The following is a 27,689-nucleotide window of genomic DNA, read 5'->3' on the forward strand; positions in this document are numbered from 1 at the left end:
GTTTAAAAAAAATTGGGTGGCGGGGGTAGGGGGTTGGGGTGGGGGTGAGAGGGGGTAATCATGTGGGGTGTGGTAAGCGTTCTTAGATGTTTGACAACCACCTGGTGGACGGACCGACAGACCGACAGACCGACCGACATGAGCAAAGCAATATACCCCCTCTTCTTCGAAGGGGGCATACATATAAAATGGAGTGAGGACTCTTCATTGGTTTGGGTAATTAACTTATTAAGTGGACTGTATAAAGCGTACTTCCTTTGTAAACGCTGCGTGTATGATATCATTAACTAACGACTCTATAATGTGTGTGTGTTCTAACAGTAAGTTAGTCAGTGAATTTAAAATATTTATGGTATACAAATTGGATTACAAAAGGCGTTTTATTATATATTCCGCAAATTGAACAAATCTAAAATTGATACCACCAATATTGAAGTTTTGAGTAATAAGTAGTTTACTTTAAACACCAAGAAATCGACTTTATCATTTTAGCTACTTTTGACGTATTGATATTGTTAACATTGTGTTTTAATTGTATTTGTGACGTTTGTTTATAACATACATGATAATATATTATTACGTACATCTATTAATTGAGAACCTTTACAGGATAATAAACATGCTATTTTATGACGTGTTTGGAAATTCCTTACATATCTAGTTTCCAAATAAGTTATATAAAATTTTCGAGAATGGTTCCATTGTTGATGACACTTCACACCATTTAAACTTATGAAGATTGTTTTAAATACTTGTTAACCGACTGTTAAAGCCACACATCTTGAAATGAACTACATGTTAATCAATACATATCGATGCAATTTGAAAGTGTGCAAAATTGTCATTAAATCTATAGTCTAGTTAGCACGTAATTATTATTATATATTTTTTAAACCGAAAGTAGGATTTCTATACGTATACGTATATTTCAAAAGCGCGATTATTTATGTTTTAAAGCGCAAAAAAAGACGGATTTCTACCTTGTAACCACTAGATATATTCTGATTGGCATAGATAAAATTAAATATATAGCCTAGTTAGAAAGTAATTAATCATTTTTCAAACGGAACCGCTTTTAAAACCGAAAGTAGGATTTCTAGACGCATTCGTCCATTTTGACCAACGCGATTATTTTTTATTTTAAAGCGCAAAAAAGACGAATTTCTATCTTGTAACCACCAGATATATTCTAATTGGCATAGATAAAATATGTTTCTTATTTATACTTAAATTTACTATGCCATGTAGTTCATTTCATGGTGTGTGGCTTTAAGTGAAGAACAAGTAGATCAAAATTTGGCAAACGCTTCTAAACGTATTGCTCTGATTAGTTTTACGCACATACATGTTATATTAATTGTTAGTATACAAAGAATATGGACTCAATGTCAAAATAAACCGGCGAGTGTATAGAATTGTAATTGATTTATTTATATTTCTCCCTTCCAAGGCCATCAAAATTAATTCAATGGTTTAATCGATTGACATTGAAATACACTCATAAAAATAACTCAAACTAAAAATATATACTAATAAGTACGTGACATGACGTTAAAATAATGGAAGAGTTTGAAAGATTTTAAGTCAGGACAATATATCAAGTACTTCGCTGGGATCCCAATATCTGGATTGTCTAAGTTTGATTCGGTTTTATTCTCATAAACTTTTACGCAGCGTGTGTAACGAGATTAAGCCATATATTGTTAAGTAATGCTCCCATACACTTTTCTATAATTCGTCCAGTTGGAGATGCGCCACGTGTCTTACCATAGTGGAAATAACGCAGTGACGTTACCATCTGGTTAAATTATGAATCATATCGCATCGATGACAATGACTTGTTTTCAAATATTGCGTCATATAGTTATTAATAACGCATCTATTTTTATGTCTTTTATCATGCATTCATCATCAGATTTTACTGTTATTTTTGTTTTCATATGACACTTATATAGTTGAACAATTCGCAGTCGGCACACAATCCGAGGACTTTAATAATGAATCAACAAGAACAATCGGCAGTCCGGAGTGTTGAGCAATTAATATTAGACAATCTGGATGTAAAAGATATCGTTCCTTTCCTGTGGCAGCATGGGTTAGCGAGTCAAAGCGTGACAGAAGAATTCCTGGAACTTAACGAAACAAGACGGTCTAAATGTCAGAGGTTTCTAAATTACATTTTGTTTGTCGACAACAAGTGTACATTCGAAGATCTCCTTAGTGCTCTGAGGTTTAAAAATGTGTATAATTTTATTGCGGATCAGTTACAGAAAGCATTGGTTTCAATGATGGATTCAAGTGATGATAAGCATGAACAAAATATGGATGTTAATTCAATAACACAGATTAATGAGCAGCCACGCCATGAAATGTTATGTCAGAATGTGCGTAAAATCGAAATAGTTACAAGGAAGAGAATAAGTGTTGTTTCAGTGCAACTTAAACGATTAAGTCTAAATGCAGAATTTGACACTATAAGAAAGATAGCAAGTGATATAAAGACAGCATATTATAAAAACCGAACGAAAAGTAATGTACAAATCACAGGCAAAATGTGTTTAGCGGATATGCATTTTGTGTCATTGGAAACATTATTTGGCATGAGACGTGAGCAATTTAATAACTTAGAGGATGCAAATGACTTTTTAAAAGAAATGAATGAGTTGATACCATTTACCAAAGATCCGGCTATAAGTAGCATGATTTATCTAGCAAGGTACAGTATCCTTGTTTGTGTTATGATAATCTTCAGCTTTTATTCATTTTAAATATAATCCATGTAGAGAAGTAAACAGTAATCATTAATAGTACTTTGAGTATATACTATAGACTTTCTGTTATCATTCAACAGAAAACTGTTTCAAGAAAATAAAGTTGACAAAGAACACCATATACCGGTAAATACTTTTCGGATGGGGATCAAATACTTTATTCTTTGTGTCTTTTGTTGTATTTTCACTTATTATTGATAAGATAAATCAAGCTTTCAACTTTGTATTTTTGCTTGTATTTAACAATGAGCTGTAAAATTATTTGTTTCTGTTTCTGTTACCAAATAAAATGATGCACAATGACTTTTCTGTTGAAGGCTTGGTTCAGCAGTGGCAATGGAAACCCAAAACGCTCATGCAGTTGACGATGGTTTGTCATACTTGCAATTCGCAAAGGAACATGCCGAACACATTTCACCTGGTAAAGACACGGGCATGGTGTATTCCATTGAGACAAATCTCCTTTTTGAGAAATACGAAAAAGATCCTTCTAATGAAATGAAAACCAAACTGTTAAACACTATTGACATTGCATTGAGTCATTTCTCTCAAGAAAGCGAGGACGTGAAACGTGAATTAAAAAGGCAGCTTATGATTAAAATGGCGTACTGCTACCTTGGATTAGGTATTTTGGGAAACAGACTCGACAATGTTGGAATCGAAAACAGTGATTTGGTGAAAGCAAAACATGTAATCGATTTTATTGAAACGTCGGAAATGTGGAATGGGATAGAAAAGCGGCGAAAAATGCTGTTTTATCACATGAAAGCAGAATATTATAGACAAACCGGTAATATTGACTCCTCCCGCATGTATGCTCGACAAGCGAACCGCATGGCAGAGAAATATCACTGGACTAAGGAATTGCCAAATACTGTCTCGTTGCTGAACGGACTTGGTTCAAAGGCCAAACCAATTGAGACAAAGGAGGAAGACATATACGAGTTATTAGAAGAAGTTATTTCAGATTAAACTGAAATATCTGTGCCTTTCTTTATATTTGACATGATACCATTTACAATCAGGTACCATTTAAATAAAGCGTCTTTATTTAATAGTAATCGCTGACCATGACACGGTACCACGATCAACACTTAAATATTATGTTCGTTCAACAAATGTTTTACTCATAAAAGAACGAATAAATGTGTGTCAAATACTGTAAGTACGTTCCGTATTTCATTTACTGTTCCTGTTTGTTCTAGTTTAATATTATCAACAAGATATACCATCTTACGTCGTTGTAATAAAATACACATACATGATAAGAATGGTACGCGAAGTTGTTTTAAAATAAATACTTGTAGATATTTCATATAGAAAGAGGTTTGACGTATTTCACTCGCGTTATTATAATTTAATATGTAATATATAACACCTAAAATGGAGCTTATCGGACACTGAACATTGTCATATTTTTTCACAAATGACTAACAACGAACAAGAGATGTGTTTATCAGAAACACAATGCCCTCTATTGTGCCGCTGTGTAGCCATACATTTTACCTTTGACCTTAAAGGATGACCTTGGCCTTTCACCATCACTCAAACTGTGCAGCTCCATGAGATAAACAGCAGAGCTCCAGATAAGATGCGTATTTGCGTATTTACGCGTTGAATAATTAAAAAAACGCATTCAAAGCAGGGACCTGTTTGTATAGGTCCCTGTTCAAAGTCATCCCGGTACGTAACATTAAGCAATAGATATTCTTGGTACGTATTTTTAATCGATTAAAGTTTGTATACGGTTTAACCAATAATCCAGTTGAGTTGTTAGTGTAAGTTAACCTTTGAATCAAAAGTAAGTCAATCAAAACAAGCTTGTAATCAAAATGGCGGACCATCATGTTTGTGGTTAAAAAGGGACGTTTAAAGCGACCAGTGGCTCCTGCGGAAATATTTTAAAGAAAGTCTGTTCATATCATCATTTTAACTTCTTTCCTTTGCATTTATTAATATAAATAACAAATAATAATAGATTTAGATTAAACACGCCATGTTATATGTCATTTATCTGTGGAAATAGAAAATACCCATCAATATTCCTAAGTACCCTTTATGTCTGAAACAAAGGAGTAAAATACGCTTTAACAATAATATCAGGGGGTAACATACCCTTTCGTCTAAACCCTTATCTGGAGCTCTGGATACACACGCATGCCAAATATCAAGTTGCTATGTTCAATATTGCAAAAGTTATGACGAAGGTTAAAGTTTGGACGCCGCTTTGAAGCCATATATTTGATCTATGACCTTCAAGGATGACCTTGAGCTTGACCTTTCACTACTCAAAATGTGCAGCTCCATGAGATACACGTGCATGCCAAATATCAAGTTGCTATCTTCAATATTGCAAAAGTTTATTTATTATTGCAAAACTTTAACCAAGGTTAAAGTTTTCCACAGAATGACAGACAGACCAAAAACCATATATCTCCGATCATTCGATCCGGGGACATAAAAACTGCTGATTATTACACTTTGTTTACAATACATATGTTTCATTTGATAAAAGAAATGAAGGTTTATTACCAAGGTTAAATTGACAATATCTGGCAGGCTGTTTTACTTATATGCATAAAATTCATTCAATAAGGAATTTACAATTCCCATCGTCGTTTATTATTAACCATTATGAGAAATATTCCATTTGAACGTTTTCATTCATAATCGAAACATTGAAAGTGTACATTCAATTTGTCTGTCAAAATGTCGTCGAATTGCCATGTAAAAACATCGGCCTGACAATTTGGTGGAGAAAAGACATATTCTCGATTTCTTTAAATATATTAGAACATAAATAGAGGATATTTGTTGGATTCGATGGAATATCGATTTTATTACACGAGTGATCATATAAAATAAGATTTTCACGAGTGGCACAGCCACGAGTGAAAATATGTATTTTATTATGATCACAAGTGAAATAAAATCGATATTCCATCGAATCCAACAAATATCCTCCATTTTATTTTATGCTTTTTTTTCACCCTTTATTTACATTGTAAAAGATTTTAACTAGATAATTCGCTATCTATTTGTATTTTAATTCAAAGAAGTCTTGGCTTGTTCGTATAACATGTGCTTATTTGTATAGTCCATGCCTGTGAGCACTAACAACTTCTTTTGTTATGTTTGCTTTCTTAAGAAGCTTAAAGGCTTGAATTTCAGGCGGTAGCTTCATATCTTTCTTCTCCATCTTTCTATAATTAGCATCAAATATAGCAATGAATTATGTCATACTCTGACTTTCTTTCCTCTCAAAGTCTTCAAAATGCTCAAACTTTTCAAGGCTATCTGTTAAATCATCCTTTGCCAAGTGCTGGTCTAGAAAAAGGATAAGTGTTTCCAAACAGGTGTCTTTCTTTAGATCGTCCAACGGGATTTGATTAAAGACCTTTTCTCTTATTTGCGATTCGTCATCTTCTGGTAATGACAATGCAATTGCTCTGCCCCGCTTTGCTTTTGACAAGTCCGTAATCTCCTTCCACGCCAAAAGATCCAGCTTGTAAAGTTCATAACACTTCTTGTTGCTGAAGATGGGGGGGTGTTCACTCTTGTTGCCATTTTTTAATGATTATTTCACTGTTACACTGTTTTAAAGTCCAAATACGCTAACACACTAGTGATTAATCCTTTATACAAAATAAGGAACAGTTTTTGCTCTGCTACCACTTGTTAAAGTTAGATAAGCACACCATAAACGAAGACACCTTTATTTCAACAGGCACATGTTCTGACACCATTACACACCCAACCTAACTTCTCTAGTTTGAGAGTAGCAAACATATTCAAGAGAGATAACCCAAGTGAACTAGCCATACTATTCTAGTATGGCTTACTTCCCTTGGATTGGTAATATTAACATATTCCATCATACAAAAACAACAAAAGGCAATTGCTCTTATTTAAGAAAGTGAATTGCTATTGTTCTTTAGCATGGCACTTCTCCTAATTAATAGCAATACACCCATGAAGTTTCATGTTGATATGTTATATAGTTTCTGAGATAAAGCCCTACAAAGTTTTGTGATGGACGGACTTACAGATGGCAGACAGACAATGCCAATTTTATATCCCTCTGCCTTTGGCTCGGGATATTAAGAAGCAAAACAATTCACACATTTTAAGCCATACATATGTGTAGCTACACCATTGAAAAATAGAAGATGAATTAACAGACCTACAGAGTGATCAGCTGGCAAAACAACTTCCACATAAATGGAATAAGACTGCTACTTTTGCTACTACTACTTATTACATGACGTACTACAACATTTTCTGATATAGTTACAAGTTGTTTACGACACTTGCTTATGTTTATGTGGTGACATGCATTTCCCGTATAATAGTGCCATTTAACATACACGCATGTTATGTTTTGCTGAAAAACAACTAGTTCTCTAATTGCATGTACATGTATCACTGAACTGTTGCTACTATTCCGATAAACGTCAAAAAAGTCTTAGTGTCTAACATTTATTTTCATTCCAATTTGAGCAGAAATGTTAAATCATTCACATAGAGCATATCAATACATACATGTAGCAATATGAATTATGCTAGATAGGTAACTGTAAAATACTAACCAAAACACAAAATGCTTTAATGTTCATGTATTCATATACTTTTTGTAATGTAAAGAAGTTTAGAAACAAAGAACTACGCATGTTTTCAATTGTGACAACCATGAACACATTTATGCTTAATTAAAATCCTGAAAGAATTAATAATTCATTATAACAAAACTAAGTGGTCTGTAGTTAACAGACCTATGCATATTCCATCCAACGTATGCACGACAATGCTTGGAATGATGTTTCTGCAATGTCTGTATGTCACTTTCTTAGAGTCAGGTTCAAAGACATTGTACTGCCCTTGTCCACACTGTTATTTTGGCGTAGTCTGAACAATGACGTAGCCCTATCAGACATTCTAAAAAAAGAAACATTTTTAAAGATAGGAAACACAAGCAATATGTACATACCTATATTATAACTTCATGGTAAATATTTATTTCAATGTTAACCATTTACAATCGAATTTAACGGTATTGCACATTTGTTTGGATTCTCTTATAATAACAGTAGTTAATTGTGTTAAACATTGGATGTCATAACATGTCCTGCAGACAAAATATGTTAGTAATGTAAATGACCCTTCTCGAAATAAAATACGCTTTTTAACAAAATACACTTTAAGAAGTGCATTTTATTCTGCGCTTTCTCCAAAAAAGTGTATTTTTTCTGCGTCTTTCGTTTTAAAAGTACACTTAAGTGCATTAAAGTGTATTTTTCGAAATTAGAGCGCGTTTTTTCATAATCTTTTGAATTGCCAAGTGTATTTTTTCTGTACTTTTATATGATTGAGTGCGTCTTTCCAATGGAAGTGTATTTTTAACTATATCTTTTCCAAGACAGTGTGTCTTTTCAATTTAAGCGTATTTAAGTGTATTAATAAGTGTATCTTTTCTTGGTCTGAACATATTTTATACTTTTCATACATTATATATTAGTAGTAAAAATTTTGTAGTATTTACAAAAACAACACAAATACAAGTGTTATGTATGACATTATCAAATGTTTATTGATTATTTGAAAACATCAAGAAAATAATACTATTCATAATAATTTTTTTAACAACAATGCTTAACAGCTTTAAAAAGCACAAGTTCAACTAAATCAGGCTGTGGGTCACTTATTAAAAATATTGAACGTGTCAAAAATATTATGTGGGCTTCTGGCAAGCCCACATAATATTTTTGACACTTTCAATATTTTTAATATTTAAATTATATTTTCTCAAATTTCTTATACTGATATTTAACCCAAATAAAATTAATATCTACCACATTGTCTACTAAACACATTTTTTAAAGGCAATTAAAATAATATTTATAATAGAATTATAATTTTCTAACACCTTTCAGTATGTCAAATTGAAATATTCACAAATAAATATAATATGCTAAGGGTTATGTGCATGTATTGTAATTTGTGATTTCATAAACAATAAACAGATTGTCATTTAAAGGGATCTTTTCACGCTTTGGTAAATTGACAAAATTGAAAAAAGTTGTTTCAGAATCGCAAATTTTCGTTTTAGTTATGATATTTGTGAGGAAACAGTAATACTGAACATTTACCATGGTCTAATATAGCCATTATATGCATCTTTTGACGATTTTAAAACCTAAAAATTATAAAGCGTTGCAACGCGAAACGATTGAATAATTTGGAGAGTTTTGTTTTTGTCGTTAAATTTTGTGAAACTACGAAGATTGCTTATATAAGGTATAAAATACTTCTAGTATATGTACTCGGCGGAATAGCTCAGTAGGCTAAAGCGTTTTTACTTCAGGACTCTGGCAGGACTCCAGTGGTCACTGGTTCGAAACCTGGTCCGGGCAATGTTCTTTTCCTTTTTTTAATTTTATTCTTGATTTTTTACTGGAGCTTTTACGATCCAATGTTTACATTTATCGATATAAAGAATTTAATGAATAAGTTAAAAAATGCCAAAATCTGTGAAAAGGCCCCTTTAAGGTCACAAAGAGAAGAATTGTTATCAGTGATGTGTATTATTCCATAAATATTTTGGTGTTGAAATTTGCCTTTATCAGTAGATATATCTCAAGCTGACACAACAGATAAAAGATCAGCTCTCCCCCAATTAAATCAAATATGCATCATAAACACTAATCTCTTATCAGTGATGCAGCAATGCCTAACAAAGGGGTGCATATCATCTGCATACTTTTGATTGGTTGATAGTTTTTGTTTTGAAAACAAGCCACTTTTGATTGGTTTAGGGCACAGGAAGTAAATTTGTTTAAACAAGCAGGTGTCAGCAACTGATAATGAGCTACATTTTTAGACATGATTTAGCAAATTAAGATTTTAAATTGTACTTGTAGTGTCAAATGTCTTGAAATACTGTCAGCATGAAGTATTGTGTGATGAAAACAAAGTGTATTTACTACAATGTAGTAAATCAAAGGAGGTCCAAAGTGGCTGGATACTGAAGAACAGTTGTAACAGGTTTGTATTTTTATTTCTGCATCCCTTTTTTAATTAAGTTCATTGAATTAATTATGATCATTATCATGTTTATGTATTGTCTCTGGTATAAGGATAAGTAAATGCATTGTAATTTTAAGGAAAACTAACACCAATTTAAACAAAAATAGATAAATATACAAATTAAAAAGTGTTAATGTTGTGTACAGTGAATTATTATGGCTGTGTTTTATGGTTATTGTCATCTTAAACTTTATTTATAGCTAAGTCTGGTCATTACTGAATGGACTTCTTTCCCTCATATTTCAATGAGAACTTTTATATTTTGATTTTAAAGGTAAAACTCTTGCCCCAAGGAAAGAATGTGCATTATCACCTGCTAAAAAAGGAAGAAACAGGGGGATACTGACTGATGTATGGACTTTAACACCAGGTTTTTACCCTTCAAGAGTTGGCCAACTAGAGTGAAGCAGGAGAGTGGGCTGTGCTTGACTAAGAAAAGCTGGATTTGTTGAGAGGTAAAACTATACAGGTTATTGCATTTAAAATGCATCACACTTCCAGCCAGTCCAGACAGCCAAATGAGACCACGCATCTTAGTTCATTTTCAAACTGTATTGTCTACAAAACGCTATTTCTTTGATGATAAGAGTTTAGTCACATGTGATCACAGGAATAAAAAATTGCAAAAATAAACAAACAAAAACAACAAGCAAACTAACTTGCATTGATTTAAATTTCTAATTATAATCGCAACAAGATTACCACTACAGCAATATTTCATAGTTAAGTGAAACAAAAACCTTACAATTTAACAAGTATGAAGAATGCCTCGCCCTTTTGATAGTGTGTGATATCATGTTTATCTTTTGCAGATCAATACGCATTCAAGATCCTTAAGAAGAGAAGGACACAAGCAACATCAGTGGTAGATGTCACTCCAGCCCCTGCTTTTCCGGTCTCGCCTGCTGCTTTCCAGGTCCCTCCAGCTGCCAAGATCAGGTCTAGGCACTGGCTGCCATCCAGGTCCCCCTGGCGGTTGCGGTCGTGTTCTCAAATGGCTGCTGTACTGGACTACTGGTCCCACCACCATATTCGGTCATGGTCTCTCCAAATGCTGAAGTCCAGGTTCCTCCGGCCACTGCGGTTCAGGTACCCCCAACAGCTGTGACCTAGTTCTCTGCAGCAGCTGCGATCTAAATATATTGACCCACTGCGGAACACTGCGGTTAATCGTTTTTTCCATACAATCTTCCACAAATGCCTCATTTTATAATGAAGTGTACAATTCTTATGTTCATATTTGTTTGTGTTATAAAGATGATTTTCCTGCACATTGTGTTTTTTTCCCTTAAAACTGCATGGGGCTATTACTTTTTTTACTGAAACATATCAGCACAAAATTGTAAAAGACTTTAACATACTTTAATACAAAAAAGTGTTTAAACCCACAGGAAACCACCTTGCCAAAAACCCACAAAAACTTACTGAGCAGGTTATTGTTTGCCAAAACCTAGCGAGTGTGCGTTTCATTGTCCATATGCTTATAAATTTAATAATTAGAATGAATTATCTTTAATGTATTTTTTTTAGATATATAAACTCAAGAAACTTACATAATTTTTGCGCCACATTACAAGTTTATTTGAATTTGTGTCACTCCTAAGATTTTCCCACGGCCTCCGAATGTCTCTCTTACCCTCTGAAAGTGTTTGTGTTTAGAAATTATTTATAACATTATTTTTAATAAATAAATCTATTTCAGACTATAAAATACTGTTCTAGCTGTTGATATGTCCCCTTTATAGTTAAAACTGAGATAACTTGTGAGTAAATAGTTGTAAATGGTTGTATATATTTCCATGTTTGGAAAGTTATGTAGATCTCAAATGTGCTTTCATGTCCATAGTGCTTATATATTTAATAATAAGAACGAATTATATTTGATGTCATTTTAGGTTTTTTCATATAAACTCGAAAAACTTACATAATTTGTTCGCCACATTACAAGTTTGGCAAGAAAAAATCTTTAACAATATTAAAAACCATGTGAGGATTGAGAAAGATTTAAAAAAAACTATTTTGCTATTTGACAATTTGGTAAGCCTACATGTATGTCTTTGTCTTTCAACATATTTTATTTGCCATTGTTATTTATTGTGATATTGTTTGAAAAAATTGTATATTGACATGTTTTTTTTCAATGCATTCTTTGTATGGAACAATGTAAACCAAAAAGTATAGGGACAGGGGGAAGCAGTTGCAGAGGATAGCGGAAAAGCTTTTAAGCACCCATAGAATGGCCTTAACTACTTGTTTATTTTAAAATGATTTATGTGAATAAATGTGTTTATTTCAAAGTTTATTTGCTGTTGTTCTCTCAGATCATATTTAAACCGGCCACTTTTCATATCCAAATGAATGTTTTTTTAATAGACATTTTCAAAGATACACTTAAGTGCACTTTATACACTAAAAATACACTTGAGCGTTTTTTTTTCTTCAAAAAATACACTAGAGCGTATTTAAAAAAAAATACACTTGAGCGTATTTTTTTCCCAAAATTTTCAAAAAATACACTAGAGCGTATTTTTTTCAAAAAATACACAAGAGCGTATTTAAGTGTATTTTTTCATGTTTTCCTAAGTAAATTTAAACGCTTAAAATACGCTTCAAGTGAACTTTTTGGAACAAAAAAAAACGGTAAGCGAATTAATACACTTAAATACACTTAAGCGTATTAATTCACTTAAAAACACTAAAGTACACTTTAAAATACACACAAAAGTGCATGTATACACTCAAAAAGTGTATTATTTGAACAGAAAAATGCACTTGTTTAGTTAAATGCGCTTTAAAGCGCATGTTATTGGCACCATATTTTTTTCAGCAAAAAATACGGTGCCAATAACATGCGCTTTAATGCGCATTAAAAGCGCATTTAATGCGCATTAAATCCGCATTTAGTGCACTTTTTCGAGAAGGGGAAGGCTGGGTATGTTCAGACAAATAAAAAAACTTATCATTTGCAGACAAATAAATATGTTCTATTACCCAAGAGAGCCATCTTGTCCAGCCCATGAAGGATTCCCTCATCCACACCCAACATATTGATCAGCCAGTCTAACACCTTGGAAATAAACAATGGTAAGAATAAGGCTTTGAAATAATCCACGCAATACAGAAGTACCCTTATGGATGGGTGAAATCTCTATCAACAAAAAATGTTCACATTGCCCTTCATCTGTACATTTTTTTTTCATTTGTCTCTTAACAGGACTGACCTTTGGCCTCTAATAATAAAAATGATTAGGTTTTATGTTGACTTTCCCCTTTATAAGAACATGTATACCAAAACTTCTTTTTTTTTAGAAATCTCTTGAACAAATTAAGCAAACAGATTGATGGAGGGACACACAAACGGACAAAGGGTAAACCTAAAGTGAACAAATAGAAGTGAGCCAGTATGACACAGTGCTCACCGAAGTACAAGCAATAGGGTCCAGCTCAGACAGTTGACATTGCGTACAATTGTTTCACAACAGATAGATGCTTCTCTATTGTTGCTGAGATTTGTGATGGGGATGATGGTCTTACCAATATTAGACTTGAACTGTGACATTTTTGTCAAACAAAATTGTACATATATGGTCAAGATTTGACAAAACATAGTTACTATCTTCCACGTTTGTATTTTGTTAGTCTAAACAATGCATAAATACTTAGTTGCTTGCCTAATCTAGGGTAGGCTGGAAGTCTTAAACATATGCTATGCAATTTTGGTTGTTATTGGAAAAATATCAAACTTGGGTATTTTAGAGTTCAAATTGCAGGTCCTAATTATCTATCTATATCTATCAAATTCAACTATTTTCATGAAAGCAATAATAAACATGGCTTTGCAATAATATATTAAACTTATCAATTTTACCAGTAGAGACTACGGTTGTTAAATCTCAAATGACAAAAACAAGAAGTAAGTGCAGTGTGTATGAAACCTTTGTTTTTGTGTTTTTTAGGAACTATAATCATGCTCCAAATGATTCTTTATGCATTCCCAAGCAAGGGCATTATTAAGCTTCGTAATGCGAAAACTCCATGATCATAATTACTCCATCCCAAGTAAGTTACTGAATGGAAACTGTTCGTGTTTTTCTTAGTAAGAGTGACATTGATTTTCACCCAAATAGACTCATATGCAATCCCAAGTTTGGACTGCATGCAAGATTACTATATCCGACGTTTCAACGGTTTGTCAATTAAATTATTTACAGGATACCACTTTTTTTGACACTTCACAATAGGTTCTGGTGTTACACAAACTATGCAAATACGGTCAAGTTTGCATATTCAGTTAAGACTAACTTTTTTGCATCTGTCTTAAAATTTGTTGAAATCAGTAAGACTGAAGACAGAGGTGTACACTTTACCAATAATCTCAGAGAGTACTATGTGATTGGTAAGGTTAGCTAATAATACAACTCATTATGTGCTTATGGGCATTATTGCATTGATACAAACTATAAAACTCTCGGGCTTATTGCAGACCACAAATCATTCACATGTATAATAGACCAGTTTGCCCATAAAAAGCATCAAATGTATACCGCAAGTCTGGCATTGCGTCTGCAGATAAGACCCGTACCTTTGACAATATCTGCACCCAGGGTTCCCTCTGTAGCAGCCCAACACAGTCAGCTAGAGCCTCCAATGGAGCAAGTGTAACCCCTGGAGCTACATGACCTTGACCCTTGGCCACTGTGACCTCTGAGAGGTCAGATGTTTGCAGTAGGCGTGGGCTGAGGCCCAGTTTGGCAGCCGCTGACTTATCTGTCCAGAGGCTGACTGCTCCTGCCATGAGACTTATAGCAAACTTCACCACCTGAAAAACATTTACATTAAGAAAAGCATTTTTATGAAATAAATATTGAAAGGTACTGTCAAAAAGCTTTAATTGTCATTAAATCATTAAATAATTAGTTACTAAAAAATACATTCAATGGGTATATTGAATGTTATTTATATTACTTTTTTTTCATTCAATTCAAATCTCATTAAAGACTCCTGATTCACTTTAGTTTCCAAAAAATACATCATTAGAACCACTCATAAAATGATTTTAATAAATGATCCGTTAAAAAAAAATTCCATACTATAATTATGTTATTTTATGGCAACAAAAACCAAACACGGTTTTTAAATTTCTGTATAAAACATGTTAATTTGCACCACTCCATTTTAGAAAACACATGTTTGTGAGTATCGAAATATACAAGTGAGTGAGCGTCCAAATACGTCTTCACCTTTGACTTGTTTGAGTGGTTGATGGTATACGTTCCAGTAGCGAGATTGTAACAGTGGCCCATCAGTTCAAGAAGCCAATTGCAACGCTCCAGGGGGCGGGACTTTGCTTTCTCTTGCAGCGACATCATGTAGAAGCAGTGCAGAAGTAAATGTAGGCAGTGGTCTCTCTCACTAAAACAGAAGGTAAGGTATAAATGAAGTAAAATACAGTGCATCAGCAAAAACAACAATTTCTTTTATTTAAATAAATTCCTACGTTTCTTGTATACCCCTGGTTAAATAAAAAGCCGCCCGAGTTGATGTTGGTATATTTTCCCATTTTTGTTATGTGTCACAAAAAAGTGATTATGAGTCTAAATGTGTTTGTATTTATGTCAGATGTGCAAAACATTTGGTCAAAATCAGTCAAGAAATGCCCAAATGCAGTACAAAGATAGGGCTTTTCAATTTCTGTGCATGCACAGATATAATCTAAATTTAAACATGTGCAGATCACATGTAAAAACCACGGGACCATTGCATAATTGTTTACAACGCCATTTGCATAAATGATGAATAATCGTGCCATTACCCCTTTACAATGGGACGACAAGCAAACAGACAGGACATAGCAGAGTAATGTTTTTTGCAGGGTGATTTTTTGTCAATATCTATGCATATTTCTCGACAAATTTCGATAAACTTTCATCAAGCTTGATATAAACTCCTTTAGTTTTCAATCCACAAATCAGCCTTATTGAATTCGCTTTTATCTTTTTTATGCAATTATGCATTCTGACTTTTTACGAACATGACATTCAATACACAATGATCCTCGTTTATCCATTAAGACTAAAACATGTTTTATAATCACTTTTCTATGGCTATCCGTAGACATAATTCGTTGTGTTATTCAGTAGTTCTTCTTTGTTTTGAAATGCGCGCAAGTAGAAATCATGTGAAATTGGCGCTCACGTGACCCAAAGCGTACATACGTCACAGGTAAGGCAATAGAAAATAAATTCCTAGATTCTCATCCCCGCCCGTCCATCGAAAAATTGTCCCGCCCGAACGTTTTTTTGTTTTGAAAAAAAAATCCGTAAAAAAATCGAGCCGCAAAATACTAAGGACGAAACGGCTGAATGAGTACGAAAAATGCGAAGTGTGAACCGGCAACTCAATGTCTCCGAGACGATTATTGATTTTTAACAGCGCACGAGCGTCCTCTGAAATTTAAGTGATCGAGCGAAAACAACAACAAAATGTTTTTTATTTTGAGGTGTAGAAACGGCGTTACAACCATAAAAGATTAGTACGGGGTGTCAAAATGTGCAGAAACTTTAACTCTCGCGGACCTGTACGATGAGTTCATGTGTGGTTCATATGATCAAGCCCCATTGTTGAAAGTTGACAACCCGAAAATCATCTGTGCCCTAGTCGGTTGAAATAAATTAGAATTGACCCGTGTCACCCGATGTTACAGTTAGTCAAGCTGTCGGCTGTCTAGGAAATTTTATTTACTTTAGTATTGGACTTCCCATAAATCTCCATGCATACCATGTTTTAATCAATAATATCTAGTCTTACTGAAAAATTAATGTTAAGGGTTCTGTTACAGATTTGTATTTTCTTTAATACTTTGTGTAGTCAATGTTTTATTGAATGTCAGAATATGTTTAACATGATATTAAAAGGGTAATAGTCAAATTTTGATAATGTATTTCTTTTATTCTATACAATTTTACATAAATACATACATATAGGCATTATGCATATAAACTAACAAATTCGTGAACATTTCATTACGTAATATATAGGTCCAACATATAAAATAAAAAAGAAAAAGAAAAAAATAAAACCCTCCCACCCGCCCCAATTTTCCCCAAAATTTGGATGAGAATCTAGTTATTTATTTTCTATGGCCTTATAATAGTCTTGAGGATCCCGTTATGTACATGATTAGGTTTCGTATTTTTGATGCTTTTGGCATTTTTTGGCACAATTTTTGCGAAAATCAGTACGAAAGAGTTAAGCTTTAGAATGTATCTGACGAATACCGATCAATTCTGGTCAGTTGAGATAACCGAATTGTTGTGAGAAATTAAAACTCGGTCGGATTTAAGTGCATTCATATACATTGTAATAAAAGCCAATTGGAATATACATGATTGTGAAATCCTGAAAAACAAAATAATTACAGAGGTTCTCTCAGCAAACAGATTTACCAGAGTGATTAACCTGTACAGCTGCACAGGTTAATCAGGTACAACACTTTACACTCATGCATTAAGCCTGGTTTTAACATAGATTGGTGTCAAGATAATACAGCTGAGCAACAGTACACATAGACGTTTTTTACCCTCTGTGTATGCCTGCAAACACTGTGAAATAATGTCTAACAAAGTCAATAGGTGTCACAAACGTAAACTTCTAAGAATAACAAGCAATGATTTTCAAGGCTATGAATAATCAAATTTTGAAACATCCCTCGTTCACTATGCACCTTTTTTGAAGCATTCATATGCAACACTTCAATACTAAACATCCTATAGACAGTTGATGCAAACTACTATATGCTCTCCATTTGGTGCGTAACATAATATAAAAACAAGGGCTGTTTGTAAAACATGCATGCCCCCCTTATGGGCTGTCAGTTGTAGTGGCAGCCATTGTGTGAATACGGTTTTTGTCACTGTGACTTTGACCTTTGACCTAGTGACCTGAAAATCAATAGGGGTCATCTGCCAGTGATGAATAATGTACCTATGAAGTTTCATGATCCTCAGCCTAATTATTCTTGAGTTATCATCAGGAAACCATTTTACTGTTTTGAGTCACTGTGACCTTGACCTTTGACCTAGTGACCTAAAAACCAATAGGGGTCATCTGCCAGTCATGATCAATGTACCTATGAAGTTTCATGATCCTAGGCATGAGCATTCTTGAGTTATCATCCGGAAACCATTTTACTATTTCAAGTCACTGTGACCTTGACCTTTGACCTAGTGACCTGAAAATCAATAGGGGTCATCTGCCAGTCATGATCAATGTACCTATGAAGTTTCATGATCCTAGCCGTAAGCATTCTTGAGTTATCATCCGGAAACCATTTTACCATTTGGAGTCACTGTGACCTTGACCTTTGACCTAGTGACCTGAAAAACAATAGGTGTCATCTGCCAGTCATGATCAATCTACTTATGAAGTTTCATGATCCTAGGCCTAAGCATTCTTGAGTTATCATCCGCAAACCATTTTACTGTTTCGAGTCACTGTGACCTTCACCTTTGACCTAGTGACCTGAAAATCAATAGGGGTCATCTGCCAGTCATGATCAATGTACCTATGAAGTTTCATGATCCTAGGCATATGCATTCTTGAGTCATCATCCGGAAACCATTTTACTGTTTGTAGTCACTGTGACCTCAACCTTTGACCTAGTGACCTGAAAATCAATAGGGGTCATCTGCCAGTCATGATCAATCTACCTATGAAGTTTCATGATCCTAGCTGTAAGCATTCTTGAGTTATCATCCGGAAACCATCTGGTGGATGGACGGACTGACCGACCGATGGACTGACATGAGCAAAACAATATAGCCCTTCTTCTTCAAAGGGGGGCATAAACATAACATGTTAAACAAAGGCCCAAATAGGGAAACAACATCTATATACAAATATAACAAATTTGAGTAACTTACCAATCCAAGTTGAAGGCAGCATCAATGCAGCTGTTGAGGAGAGCGATAGGTTGACAGCCGTGTGAGACAAGGTAACATCGCACCTGAGTCCCCCGTAGTAACGAGTCTGCACACTGACAGTCCCCGCTGGTAAGTTGATGAAGGATTTTGTCTGGCACATGGCTCATACACTCAGCTAGACTGTTCTGTACACTAGGCTGGAATTGAATATGTTATGTGGCTTGTTACAAACATGGTCATTCCTTGAAAAATCAAACAGTGATTATCGTTTTTAATAATGATATTTTTCATAAAATGCATGAGAAAAAAGAAGCAATATCAAGTCTTTAAGTAAACTAATATTAGAGATATGCAGGTTTTCAAAACCATGTCTTCAGTAAAACAAGAGCACCGCCTTGCGGGTGCAGACCGCTCATCTATTTTCTTTTTAAAGGTGAAGGGACTCTCAATTTCAATCACAAAGGAGAAAGGGGTGGAGTGAAGAGGGGTGTATAGTGTGGGAGTGTGGACATTTATTACATTATCTTCCAAAAATGAAAAAAAAAAAAAAAAAAATCGGGGGTGGAGGGGGGGGAGGGGATTCTTGGGCGCGATGGTTGGACGGTAGTTCAAAAATAAAATAATAAAAATTAATATTTGTGTTTTTAACCGTTTCAAAAAAAAAATTGGGGGGGGGTGGGGGTATAGTGTGAGGGTGTGGTGGTCATTTGTGAGATGATCTTAAAAAAAAAAAAATAGGGGGGGGGGATTCGGGTCTATTGTGGTATGTCAGGTAAGAGTAGTTTTGTCAATCAATCAAATCTAATCATAAATAAAGAAGTTATGGCAATTTTAGCAAAATTTAATAATTTTACCTTTCGAGTCAAGGTCATTCAAAGGTCAAGGTAAAATTCAACTTGCCAGGTACAGTAACCTCGTGATAGCATGAAAGTATTTGAAGTTTGAAAGCAATAGCCTTGATACTTTAGAAGTAAAGTGGATCGAAACACAAAATTTAACCATATATTCAAAGTTACTAAGTCAAAAAAGGGCGATAATTCCGTAAAAATGACAGCCATAGTTTTGCAACTTGTCCTTTTACTGTACCCTTATGATAGTTTGCGAGTGTTCCAAGTATGAAAGCAATATCTATGATACTTTCGGGGTAAAGTGGACCAAAACACAAAACTTAACCAAATTTTAAATTTTTAAAGTATAAAGGGCCCATAATTCCATCCAGATGCCAGTCAGAGTTACATAACTTTGCCTGCACAGTCCCCTTATGATAGTTAATAAGTGTTGCAAGTATGAAAGCAATAGCTTTGATACTTAAGGAATAAAATGGACCTAAACACAAAACTTACCCAAAATTTTCAATTTTCTAAGTATAAAAAGGGCACATAATTCTGTCAAAATGCCAGTCAGAGTTACATAACTTTGCCTGCACAGTCCCCTTATGATAGTTAGTAAGTGTTGCAAGTATGAAAGCAATAGCTTTGATACTTAAGGAATAAAATGGTCCTAAACACAAAACTTACCCAAAATTTTCAATTTTCTAAGTATAAAAAGGGCACATAATTCTGTCAAATTGCACGCCAGAATTATCTTACTTTGCCTGCCCAGTCCCCTCATGATAGTAAGTTAGTGTACCAAGTTTGAATGCAATAGCATTGATACTTTCTGAGAAAAGTGGACCTAAACGCAAAACTTAACCGGACGCCGACGCCGACGCCAAGGTGATGACAATAGCTCATAATTAAAAAAAAATAAAAAAGATGAGCTAAAAATTGATAACAAAAAATTTATGAATAAAATTGTATTACAGCTTTTGTTTGATGGATAGTAAATGTTTCATCCACACAATATAAAAATAAAACTGTTCACATCTTTTTCCATCTTCAGTGTCTTGAATGCTTCACAGACGCTACGGTAGAGCATGGCGGCAACCGACTCAGGGGGGTCTGGTACACAGAGGGCAGCGTTCAGTCCCTTTAAGGCTGCCTTGCAGAGTGACTTCCCTTGCTCCAAACCTACTAAAGCGTTAAACAGATTTATAAATTTCAACAAGGAGTTCAGTCCCTTGAGGGCTGCCTGGCATAATGGCGTCCCTTGTTCTATATCTACTGAAGAGTTGGAACAGATTTAGAAATTTAACCAGGAGTTCAGTCCCTTGAGGGCTGCCTGGCAGTGTGACTCTCCTTGATCCATACATACTGGAGACTTGGAACAGATTAAAAAATTTCAACCACATGTTCAGTATATTGAGGGCTGCCTTGCAAAGTGACTTTCCCTGCTCAATACCTATTAGAGAGTTGAACAGATTTAGAAATTTCAACAAGGATTTCAGTCCCTTGAGGGCTGCCAGGCAGAGTGACTTTTCTTGATCCATACCTACTGGAGAGTTTAACAGAGTTAGAACATTCAAACATGAGTGACAAACCCCTGTTACCATATTACATTATTTTATAAATAAATTAGTGTGTGCAATAACAAGTATAATGCTTAAGTCAATCATAACAAAAGTGCCAACTTGAAACAAAATAGGCCGTTTTAAAGTCTGGATTACATAGGTCTGTGTTCATAAGATTTTCAGCACAATCCTCAAATTACACTTACGATTTTGTTCAAACCTATTTATTTAAGCTTGATTTGCATAGAAACAGCTCATTGAAACCCTCTCGAGTCTCTTTCCTAAGTAGAATCAATCACTGATGTCTTTCTTGAGTGATATTATAAACACTACAACAATGATCATTGAAATTTTGACCTTCAGGTCGCTAGACAGACACCATATCTACTAAGCCATGGCAACTTGTTGAAATTCAAGATTAAAGGAAGACATTGTCACTATATATTAAACTTGAGAATAATGGTCAACAGTCCATAACCGTCAATGTTCTGTATATTACACTCTGAAAGTCATTCTTGAACTGAGAACACCGTTCAAAAGTTGCGAAAATTATAAACACATATTGTTGTCTCTTTCTTTTGATGTCATAGGGTCTATTGTACCTTAATTTTACAGGTAAACACTCTGATTGCAGTAAATGCAAGAACTTGCATGAACAGGAAATACTGGATGGACAGTAGGCTAGAACAAGGCTATTGTCAAGCAATATGGTCCCCTACCGACTCCACCATTGTCAGAAATTCCACCATTTTCAGTATATTTATTTATTGGTTGCCATAGCAACAACAGTTTTTGACGAAGAAACAAAAAAGTTATAACGTGCATAATGTCCATTTTGACAACTATCCATTTTTCCAGTTTCATGAAAAAATATTAAGAACTTTTAAAGTTATCGCAGAATCCAGAAAACCACCATTTTCAGCAGTATTTCTAGTCTATTTGTTGCCATAGCAACCAGAATTTTTGACGTAGGAAAAAAATGAAATGACGTATATAATGTCCATATTGCCATCTATCAATGTTCCAAGTTTCATGAAAAAATATTAAGAACTTTTAAAGTTATCGCAGGATCCAGAAAAGTGTGACGGACGGACGGACAGACAGACGGAGCGCAAACCATAAGTCCCCTCCGGTGAAACCGGTAGGGAACAAAAACAGACAAGTAAAAAAGTTAAATACATCAGGATATTGGTTTAACACCTGCACAAACTAAATTTCAAACAAAGTAGCAGTAGATAGTCAAGGTGCTGATGCTTCGCCTTTTTGGGTGCATTAACGTGCCTCTAATGTTTCTAAAAATAAGTACAGTTTTAGTTCACTTAAAAATTTGAATGAACATGTATGAAAAGCATGGCATATTCTCACTCTTGAGAGAGTGGGACCAGGGCCCATCCATGGGTGAATTTTTACACAGAATACAATAACAGGGGTATCCAAAAATATTTTAATAAATTATAAACTAAAAATAACTTCTTTATTTCATGGGGGAATGTTGGTTTTATTTTGTGTAAAATGAATACTTGTCACTGGAGGAATAGAGCCATTTATTGTCCCAGAAGTGAAAAGTCTCAGAAACAATGTTTATAAATCAAATGAATTGAACAGTAATCTGTACTTGTGATTATAATTGTTTTATTCATGACAAAGAAGCACAAATGCTAAGCTGAAATAGCAGGCAGACAAAATCTGGATACAGACCAGCAGGCAGACATGTTTTCTCCAGGAAGGTCTGCAGCACAGCTGGGGTGATGTTCTTCACATAGCAACCTGCAGAGGCCAGCAGGAGCACCTGACAGTCGCCCTGGAAACATAGAACAGGGGGATCTGGGGGTCACCAAGCAGAAATATTATTTTAGTAATGTTAAATTAATTTCAGTTAAATTTTCTGTGTGAAATCTACAGTTTTCTTCTTACAAACGAAATAAATTGTCTTCAACATTTAAGTAACGACAACCTAAACAAGAACAAGAGTTCCGCGGTCGGAGATGACCGCATTGAAGCCGGATTTTTTATTTAAATGACAGGAAAGTACCTTTCGTGTTTTTGTCAATGCAATACTTAAATTACTGAAATATTGTTCAAAGGTCAAAATGAAATGTAAGTACTTTTCAAGGCATGAGCAAACCTTGTGTTATGTTTTGAATGCATGCATATACATGAACAACAATAACATTTAAGGTAACAAATATGAACTTGAATTGACAATTAGGAAAGTTTGATCTCAATTTTTTTATTAGCAAATTAGTAACATATTGTTTGAAGTTTCCATCAATTTCATTATTAGACTCTATGTCCAAGCATACCAAAGTTATAACAATTTTAACATTTTAACATTTAAGGTCACAGTGACCTTGACCTTCAAATGAATGACATTGAAATGACCAGTGGTCATCTTCTAGTACTGGCCAATCTTTATTTCAAGTTTGAAGACTCTAGGTCCAAGCATACCAAAGTTATAACAACTTTAACATTTTTACATTCAAGGTCACAGTGACCTTGACCTTCAAATGAATGACCTTGAAATGTCCAGTGGTTACTTACTAGTTCTGGCCAACCTTCATGTCAAGTTTCAAGACTCTAGGTCCAAGCATACCAAAGTTATAACAACTTTAACATTTTTATATTGAAGGTCACAGTGACCTTCACCTTCAAATGAATGACCTTGAAATGACCAGTGGTCATCTGTTAATCCTGGCCAACCTTCATGTCAAGTTTGAAGACTCTAGGTCCAAGCATACCAAAGTTATACCATGAAATAAGAACTTTAACATTTTTACATTCAAGGTCACAGTGACCTTGACCTTCAAATGAATGACCTTGAAATGACCAGTGGTTACTAACTAGTTATGGCCAACCTTCATGTCAAGTTTCAAGACTCTAGGTCCAAGCATACCAAAGTTATAACAACTTTAACATTTTTTATATTGAAGGTCACAGTGACCTTGACCTTCAAATGAATGACCTTGAAATGACCAGTGGTCATCTGTTAATCCTGGCCAACCTTCATGTCAAGTTTGAAGACTCTAGGTCCAAGCATACCAAAGTTATACCATGAAATAAGAACTTTAACATTTTCGAGCACGCCGCCCGCCCGCCCGCCCCCCCGCCCGCCCGACAACATCAATCTATAAGCCGAGATTTTTTCGAAAAAAATCCGGCTAAAAAGCAAAAGATTTTAGGAAAATGTTTGGATTTAAGTAATGTCCTTTAGTTTTCTCTAACATTTTGAATACAATTCAGGCTGTAAAGCTGAATCTCAAACATGAAAAGTGAAAGTTGATCTTTCACAGCGTATTGAGACATACAAGGCAGTTCAAGTTTAAGTTTGTCCTTACTGGAAGAGTGTTGAACAGAGGCACTGTGATCCAAGATGAGAGGAACAATGCAGCGGACGTCGAGTTGGTACAAACATTCAATGCAAGCTGTAGGCATAGTTTCTTTGTTTCATCACCTTTTTGCCACAATAAACAAATTATTAAATAATGCATTCAAGATACTTACAGACTATATAATAACCCCATTGGTGCAAAAAGGTACCATGTGCCTTATAATATCTATGTTGCATGGTACCTTTTTGCACCAATGGGTCAATATGAGCCACATTCTGGGAACATTGGGTTTACAGCATGTCTGTTAAATGTCCACACGGCCTTATTGGAGACAACACCTTCCACTCTTAAGGAAATTTTCATTTTAAAGAAGTCTCTTCTAAACAAACATTGAGTTAAGTGTTGTCCCTGATCAACCTTCAGGGACAGCATTGGCTTATCTGGGACAACATTCACAGCATTGGCTTATCTGGGACAACATTCACAGCATTGGCTTATCTGGGACAACATTCACATGCATAAACTGAAGTTTTTCCTAGTAAGTGGCTCATATACATCAAAGAACACACTTATAGTTTTTAACTACCAATAAAAAAAATTAAAATGAGTTACAATATTCAGCAAGTAACTGTCTCATGTTTATTGTTTATTGTTAAATAAACAACTCTGTATAATTCGGATCTAGTTAAAGCCATGCTAATCAGAACTCCTGATAATTTGTTATTTTCTGACAATTTATCCCAAAAATATATAATTATTAACGGTATTATAAAGTGTAAAAACACTGTGTTTCAATTGTAAACAAAAGTATTCAATGATGTTTTTTGCATGACAATCTGAAAACTATACTTATTTATTCACATATACACATACAGATTGCCAAAACATACTCAAGCTACTAACCATATGGCAGTTTCATGAGAGGGGAGAGAACTGCCATCCAGTTGAGAGGGGGTAATACACCAGTTATCTTCTCCTGGATACTCTTGAGGCAAACCTCCACATGCTCAGTTTGGACATTTTCAGGACCTGAACATTAAAGGTCATTGTTAATAGATTTTGTTATTTTGAAAAAAAAGCGCTAAAGCGTATTAACTAACGAAACTATTTAATATGAAATAACCTAATATTTAATAATATCAAGACAACAAGATAAGTAATAATGTTCGCATGTGCATGGATTGAAAACAGGGGCCTTAATAGCAACATACACATTATTTACCCGTAAGTAGAAAGAATATTTTAAATTGCAAAAAATGATAAACATACTTTATAATTTTATTCTTTTGAACTGGTATTTATCAATATATTTTCTTTTAGTCAAGAGTGTTTAAAAACTTATTTGCATACTATGTTGTTTTTTCTTCTTCATAATATGACAATTTGACATGTGTTTAAACTGTCATTTAACCAATCAGTGACAGATCTTTTTAACACAAAAAGTGATGAATGTTTTATTGGTACTTTTTTCTGTTGATAAGAAAACATTAAATGTACAAACTGATAGAATATTTTTACTTCAACGAAAACAATCACACAACAAATACATCATTAGTTTTTATGCATTTTGTAATAATGGATATTTTTATTATGATACAATGGACATAAAAGACTTTTATCAATATTTATGCAATCATTATCATGTTCGTGAAATCCAAGGTGTTTTCAAACACCCAATAGCAGTAATCATACCCAGCTTTCCAGCAGAAATAAGGAAATCAACTACAGCTCTCAGAATGCTGGACTCTGGAAGGTAGCTGAAGTTTCCTGGAACTAGAACACATACATGCTGTTGTTTCGAGTCCGAGCTTCGTCAAATCATCCATGAAACACACACTCATAATGATATGATATAAACAACCAAACAATGTAATAAAACATGCAGTTATTCCAATTTAGAAGTTCTGCTTAATAAATGTTTGAATGCAAAAACACTCATGTTTTTCTCCATCGGCAAAAAAAATCCCACTGACAATATAAATTTGATAGTTTATTAAATAAATAAAAAAAGATGATTTAAACATTTGACCAACCTGTATTGGTGGAGCTAGGTGCTGATGATGATGCCATGAAGAATTGCCCTAGCAACCATACAGTGGTTGCCTGGATACCAACCAGGTCACCAGGCAGTGTTCCATCAGACTGAGTCACTAGGTCAAGGGCACATTTCACAACTGGGTCTGACTGGATATTGCCTTCACTGGTTAATGAATCAACCTTCAACAAAGCCCTAACTTATTGATACAAGTTTGAAAAGGCATAAAATCAATTAATACATAGGAAATATGTACAGTAGACCACTGTTTTTTTCCAGCCATTAGGACAGTCAAAAATAGTTTTTAATACAATTAAAAAAGTAATGTTCTCAAGAGTACATATAGTTGATTTAAATGTTTACATATTTATGTGTTTCAAATGCATCATAAAGACATGTAAGTAATTTGTGCATCTACATGTTTGTTATATATTTGTATATCTTTGGGGAAAAAATCAAATATTTGATACAGATAAACACTATATTATGTTCAATCAATGTTAAATAACTATGCCTTAATTATCACTGAATTGTTGAGTCAGAAAACCAAAGATGTAAAAACCTCAAATAGATGACTGCCAATTAATCATACCTTTGTAGGACAGCTAAAGTTCAACTTAAAAATTTAAAATGACGTGACAAAAATGTTGTTCGAGATCAAAGTTTAATTAACAACAAGAGCTGTCAGAGGACAGCGCGCTTGACTATTTGAGTGCTTGACAGTATAATGTAAGCCATCATGGGGAAATTGTTCATATTCAATAATTTATTAGATCATCTTTCAAAAATAAAAAAATGAAAAAATAAAAAAATTGGGGGGGGGGGTTGAGAGGGGGTATAATGTGGGGTGTGGTCATTTATTAGACGATCTTTAAAAAAAATAAAAAAAAGGAAAAACAATTATTTTTTTAATTAGATGATGTTTAAAAAAAATGAGGGGGGAGGTTGGGGGGGGTAGGGGGTGAGAGGGGGGTCTAATGTGGGGTGTGGTAGTTTAATAGATGATGTTTAAAAAAAATATTTTTTTTGGGGGGTGGGGGGGGGGGGTGAGGGATTCTGGGTAGGGGCGTAGGGTATTGTTTGGGTGGAATCCATTGTGGTATTCAGGTAAGTGTTGTTTTGTCAAAGTAATCATAAAATGTGATCATAAATAAAGAAGTT

The 27,689-nt window shown here is 34.3% G+C and overlaps 2 protein-coding genes and 1 long non-coding RNA gene across 17 annotated transcripts in view; 2 read left to right on the forward strand and 1 right to left on the reverse strand.

Moving 5' to 3' along the window:
* The window catches only part of LOC127879225 (focadhesin-like), a 444,547-nt gene that overhangs the window by 21,829 nt on the left and 395,029 nt on the right, over window positions 1–27,689 (reverse strand). For 3 of the 15 annotated variants that reach the window (XM_052425945.1, XM_052425946.1, XM_052425931.1), the window contains 9 exons: window positions 26,527–26,710; window positions 26,186–26,266; window positions 25,397–25,522; window positions 24,500–24,615; window positions 22,863–22,965; window positions 20,639–20,787; window positions 18,776–18,972; window positions 15,095–15,266; window positions 14,437–14,673 (listed from right to left, as the gene is read on the reverse strand). The exons of 1 other annotated variant lie outside the window; for it this stretch is intronic. In XM_052425945.1, the coding sequence (XP_052281905.1) occupies window positions 14,437–14,673; window positions 15,095–15,266; window positions 18,776–18,972; window positions 20,639–20,787; window positions 22,863–22,965; window positions 24,500–24,615; window positions 25,397–25,522; window positions 26,186–26,266; window positions 26,527–26,710 (1,365 nt within the window). Of the gene's footprint in view, window positions 1–7,236; window positions 7,707–12,845; window positions 12,922–14,436; window positions 14,674–15,094; window positions 15,267–18,775; window positions 18,973–20,638; window positions 20,788–22,862; window positions 22,966–24,499; window positions 24,616–25,396; window positions 25,523–26,185; window positions 26,267–26,526; window positions 26,711–27,689 lie in introns of those variants that run through there. 11 more of the 15 variants (XM_052425942.1, XM_052425934.1, XM_052425943.1 and 8 more) reach the window with 9 other exon arrangements.
* LOC127879247 (uncharacterized) lies at window positions 199–4,044 on the forward strand. The gene is made up of 3 exons (XM_052426006.1): window positions 199–320; window positions 1,956–2,716; window positions 3,089–4,044. The coding sequence occupies exons 2-3, from the start codon at window positions 1,998–2,000 to the stop codon at window positions 3,741–3,743; spliced, it is 1,374 nt and encodes a 457-aa protein (XP_052281966.1). The 5' UTR covers window positions 199–320; window positions 1,956–1,997; the 3' UTR covers window positions 3,744–4,044.
* On the forward strand, window positions 9,421–12,154 carry LOC127879269 (uncharacterized). The gene is made up of 3 exons (XR_008048984.1): window positions 9,421–9,812; window positions 10,129–10,309; window positions 10,667–12,154. It is a non-coding gene; the product is annotated as an uncharacterized LOC127879269 (long non-coding RNA).

This window comes from Dreissena polymorpha, chromosome 4 (assembly GCF_020536995.1).
Source record: "Dreissena polymorpha isolate Duluth1 chromosome 4, UMN_Dpol_1.0, whole genome shotgun sequence".
Lineage (NCBI taxonomy): Eukaryota > Metazoa > Mollusca > Bivalvia > Myida > Dreissenidae > Dreissena > Dreissena polymorpha.